The sequence below is a fragment of the Atta cephalotes genome (genome assembly GCF_000143395.1).
Source record: "Atta cephalotes unplaced genomic scaffold scaffold00070, whole genome shotgun sequence".
In the NCBI taxonomy this organism is placed as follows: Eukaryota; Metazoa; Arthropoda; class Insecta; order Hymenoptera; family Formicidae; genus Atta; species Atta cephalotes.
The window spans coordinates 1044686-1049585 of record NW_012130134.1 but is presented as its reverse complement, the minus strand read 5'-3'; the positions used below and the strand labels follow the sequence as shown (position 1 = coordinate 1049585).

Sequence of the window (4900 nt, the reverse complement as noted above, 5' to 3'; positions counted from 1 at the left end):
GTACGGACGAGGTCGACGAGTAGTAGTAGTTAGTTACGTAACGTAACGACACACTACACTACACGTACACGACGTAGTAGTAATAATACTATATATATATATATATATATATATATATATATATATATATATATATATATATATATATGTTATCGTACTAATTTGTCCCTTATTCGATGGCGATATTAGCATATTATGAGAAATTTCTATGAATTATGATAGCATATTTGTAGATATAATTACACTCGGAACAAAATATTTCAGTCATAAATCAAATTTTATTCCAAATGTTTCCTACATCAAAACATTTATGCATATTCTATTTTATTGGTAAATTTCATGAATTAGTAGGAAAGGAATGTATAATTAGTTGACATTTAAACTTCCTTGCTTCGAATTTTTTAAAATAACTTCATTAAAAGCTTGATCTGTCTCGAGACGATATCACTTGTGTAATGTCAAAGGCGAGAAATGCAATAAATGAATTGCTACGTACAGTTTTATTTTCTCTTATAAAAATATAATAAGTTCGTAATTGTGAAATCTGCGACTAAAATATGCGACAAAACAACTATCTATTCGATATGTCATGTAGAAATATAAAATAATTCCTAAATTTCAAAAATATTGGTACATCTTTTTCAGTTGTCAAATACCGCCATTGAACAGATATCTCAGTTTACCGCATATTTTAGACTTCAGAATTACGAAATTATTATGTTTTTAAAGGAAAACTAAAAAAGGTAAAGCTGTACGTAGCAATTAATTTATTGCATGTCATTTCTCGTTTTTAACGTTTTATACAATTAATATGGCGCCTCAAGGTAACTGAAGCCTAAAAGTTGCTGTGGAAAATTTTTAATTTGCACTTTTCATGGGAAATTCACTGAAAAAAAAACGATTTTATGATCGGTCCATAGCTCATTCTATCGTACACGGAGGAATTGAACAAGATGCCCTATCGCCAGAAGTTTCCACGTCTGGAGCCGAAGAACGTGCAATTCTGGTTCAAGAACCGCAGGGCCAAGAATAAGCGGCTGAAGATGGCTCTATTCGAGGGCGAGTCGCCGCAACAGCATCCATATCATGCCGACTAGTTAATTTCCTTAAATAACATTGACTAGAGAAGCGCGAGAGAGGCTTGGCCTTTGCAGCACGGAAATAAAAGGAAATCGTTAACCGACTTGTTACTCCTTACTATCGTTGACATGCGGTTTTAAACGTTTACCGGCCGCACATTCATTGTAATTATCACGTAACAATTAATATAATTATTATGGACTTTCATGAGTGTAAATACGAGGTGATGTCAAATAAAAAGTATACGTCACGACAAAACAATATTATTAAGTATCTGCCCTCTGCACCAAGTACAAATTAATTGGCTCAACGTATTAATATAAAAATGATAGTATTTCCAGACAATTAATATTTATAATTAATTTATGTATTGATTATTGATAACTTCAATATACAGGCAATATTGGAAGAATAGAAATAAATGTGGATCGTCTACGAATCTATGAATATCATATTATTTATTATATTAATTTATTATAATTTTTTCTAATTCTCAAGTTTATTATAGAGTTCATTTTTTGTTAATTAAATATTTCATTTTATTATTTTTTAATCAGGAAAACATACAACAAACTTCTTTTTCAAAGAATTGCTATGAATTTTGCAGCTCGTCGTTTCACAAGAAGAAGAATCAACCAAGAGGTAAGAGCTTTAAGAGCGGATTCATCCATTCGTCTCGGACGAGTACAATAAATCGCCAAATAGTATTTCGTGAGTTTCATAGAGCTTGTAATAACATATATATATGTCTAAATGGACGAGACGATGTGTGTTCACGCGTGTGTAATAGAAGCGCGCACAACGATACTGTCTCCAAGTATACGAATGCACAAAGCAGTCGCCCCGACCGAAATCTCGCAGCTAAGATAAGACAGCCGAGCTGTCATCGAGTCAACCCTAACTCAAACGTCACAATAGTCAATGAGTCTTTCTCTAAAAGCGGCGTACTATCTGTCTACGCTACTTGCGTTTCGCGTTGTTCGCGAGAGTTTCAGGGACAGTAAGACTGCGGATGCGGCAGGGAATGACAAAGAGACCGGATGAAACGGAAGCACAATTGATGTGTAGTAAAAAAATATCCGCTGAATACAAAGATAGCCAATCTCTTTCGTTGCGCGCATTTTCATTAACGGTATAATAAATCTTTTTTGCGTTACGGAAGGAAAATTTATTTGGTATCATTAAATTTCCGCTTTCATTGATAGCGCGTTTTAATGAGCAGATAATCATCATTAGGATACTTGTATTGTATTATAAGTTCTGTTAATAGACTCGTATAGGGTAAATTATTATTGAGCAGGATTGGATTCTTATAGTAAAGCACGGATTTTCGAGACGCATTTTGATTGCGTAGCAAAATGGAAGACTTTTGCGTTTAAATACGTAGCAATGAGCAAAGATGATGCCAAGGGGATATCGTTGTCATCTACGACACGCGCACAGGACCTGTCGTTCTGGTGGGCCCGCCGGGGGGTCCCGGATTTAATGAGGATAGGCGGATTTGTCCAATTAAAACGTCTTACAAGGATCCATCCAGGTCGACGTTCATTCGCAAAACATCGAATCTAGACTTTGCCGCAGCAACCTCTTCTTATCCCCGCGCTATATAGGTATCTACCTACCGTTATCCCTCTCGTTATCGTTATCGGGCTCCGCCTTCCAAACCGAGCCGCGACTCGGGAAGCAACGCCGGAGCAGACAAGGATTTATGGAGCTTGTTTCGAGTGCCATTGGTATCCGCGAATGTCGTGGAGATTCTACTGCGTCATCGGGCAAAACATAACTCATGAATCTCGTGATCGAAGATGAGTGGATTGATGTTATATCGTTGATATAAATCTATTATAAGTGAGCACTTATAGATCACAAAGGACGCAAAAAAAAATTATCTTGTTTCGATACGTTACACAATTACATATACCATACGATTTTTTTGTTAAATTGTTTACGTTTTAGTAAATTACTAGACATTCTGTGTGATGCGATTCTAGTAATTTATTAAAATGTAGACAATTCAGCAGAAAAAAAACATTCTGTATCATAGATTCAAATACAAGTAGTGAAGAATAACATACTTTCTTTTAAAGCGAATTGTCACTCTTAAATATTGAAAATTAAGCCATTCTTTTTCCAGACTGGTTCAGTTTCCACTCTTTAGAGTTAGATCTTATTCCAAAGAATTTATAGAGAATATATAGAGAGTAGTATGCATAAAATATCGAAATTATAATAATAAAAATTATAATAATTAAAAATTAGAATAATTAGAAATTATAATAATAAAGTCATCATGTTAGCTGGTTTTTCGATTCGATCAGATTTCAATTTTAATAAGTATATTATGTTAAAAATTTGTTGAAAACTTATTTTTTAATGTGTTTAATACTGTTTTGTAAAATATTATTTTTACTGTTGTTTATAAATAATTTTTTTCAATCATTTTAAACTTACAAATATACATATTTGATTTTATTAAATATCAAATTTAACGTGCAAAACAATTAGTTTCTTGGAATTTCATTTATTCATATGAACATCCAGGATCTTTAATCGGAAGAAAACGAGAAAAGAACAGATTGGTCGATCGGATAAGAAAATTGCTGCTGGGCCGAAGAGTAAGAACTAAGAGGGAACAGTGAAATGGCAACGGAGAAGGGAAGAGGAAGCAATGTCTTATGAAAATCTGAAAGTCAGCAGCCCGGAGGATCATCTTTTTATCTGATCTTAATTTGTCAGGTCGCGCGCAGACAATTTAGATCACACCATTTGTATTAAATCGTTATGAAAAATGACCAGTTTTAAAATTAGCTTTATCGACATATATATTAAAATTTTTACGGCATTTTATGAACATGCCCGATGATATTGATTTGCTATCGTTCTATTAAAATTATTATTTTTAACAAGTTTTTAAAATATTTTAATGTATATCTAAATAAAAATTGTTAATAACAATATATAAGCAATATAAACAATATATAGCAATTATTTTGAAGTAGTTTTGTAGTTAAAAATGTAGTTAAGCTTGTACACTGTGCTTTTTTTCTGCTGGATTGCTTGCGTTTTAATAAATTGCTAAAACTGGGCTACATAGAACGCAGAATTTCTAGTAATACTAAAACGTAAACAATTCAGCAAGAAAACATGCATCATGTGCCACAGGGTCAAGACATATTTAAGACCTATAAGATTTAAATAGGAAATCAACATGTTGGATTCGCTGCCGCTTACGTTATGATCTCATGATCTTTACTATGATTGGTCAATTCGCTTACTGCTTTAAGTCTTACGTCTTAAGTTTCTATGAGCCATGGCCTTTTTTTTAGTTTCGCTAAAATAATTGAAATTATAAAAGAATATTTTAAAATTGTGTGAAAATGTTTTTCGTCGTATTTTTGAGAAATACAATGTAATACAAAAATATGCATGCAATAAGTTACGCTCAACGAGTTATTATTGTTATAATTTAATAAGCGATAAGAGAGAACAAATCCTGACGTGAGTTATGTGGTAGCAAATGAGCTGCGTTTGGGCGACAGTCGACAAATTGCAAATGATCGAAGGAAATTTAGAATCGTTTATAACCATCGCGAACCATGTAATGCGATATAACACGAGCTAAACATTACCCTTTGCATTCTCACACGATCGTGTACACGAAAAGTATCCACGAGAGGTGGGTACATGTCGCTCCAAAGGAGCATTGTGTATGCTTTGGCATTCAGAGGACATTCTTATCTGCCTATCCGGAGAGCTGTCAGCAAAGTTCCTGAATAATAACAGAGAGCTTGTGGAAGAGAGAGAGAGAGAGAGAGAGAGA

At 33.6% G+C, this 4900-nt stretch overlaps 1 protein-coding gene across 1 annotated transcript in view; it reads left to right on the top strand.

Moving 5' to 3' along the window:
- The window catches only part of LOC105624000, a 47647-nt gene extending 46312 nt beyond the window's left edge, over positions 1 to 1335 (top strand). Inside the window, exon 8 of the mRNA XM_012205371.1 lies at positions 921 to 1335. Within this exon, the coding sequence (XP_012060761.1) occupies positions 921 to 1097 (177 nt within the window). The 3' untranslated portion in view covers positions 1098 to 1335. The remainder of the gene's footprint in view (positions 1 to 920) is intronic.
- The last annotated feature ends 3565 nt before the right edge of the window (positions 1336 to 4900 follow it).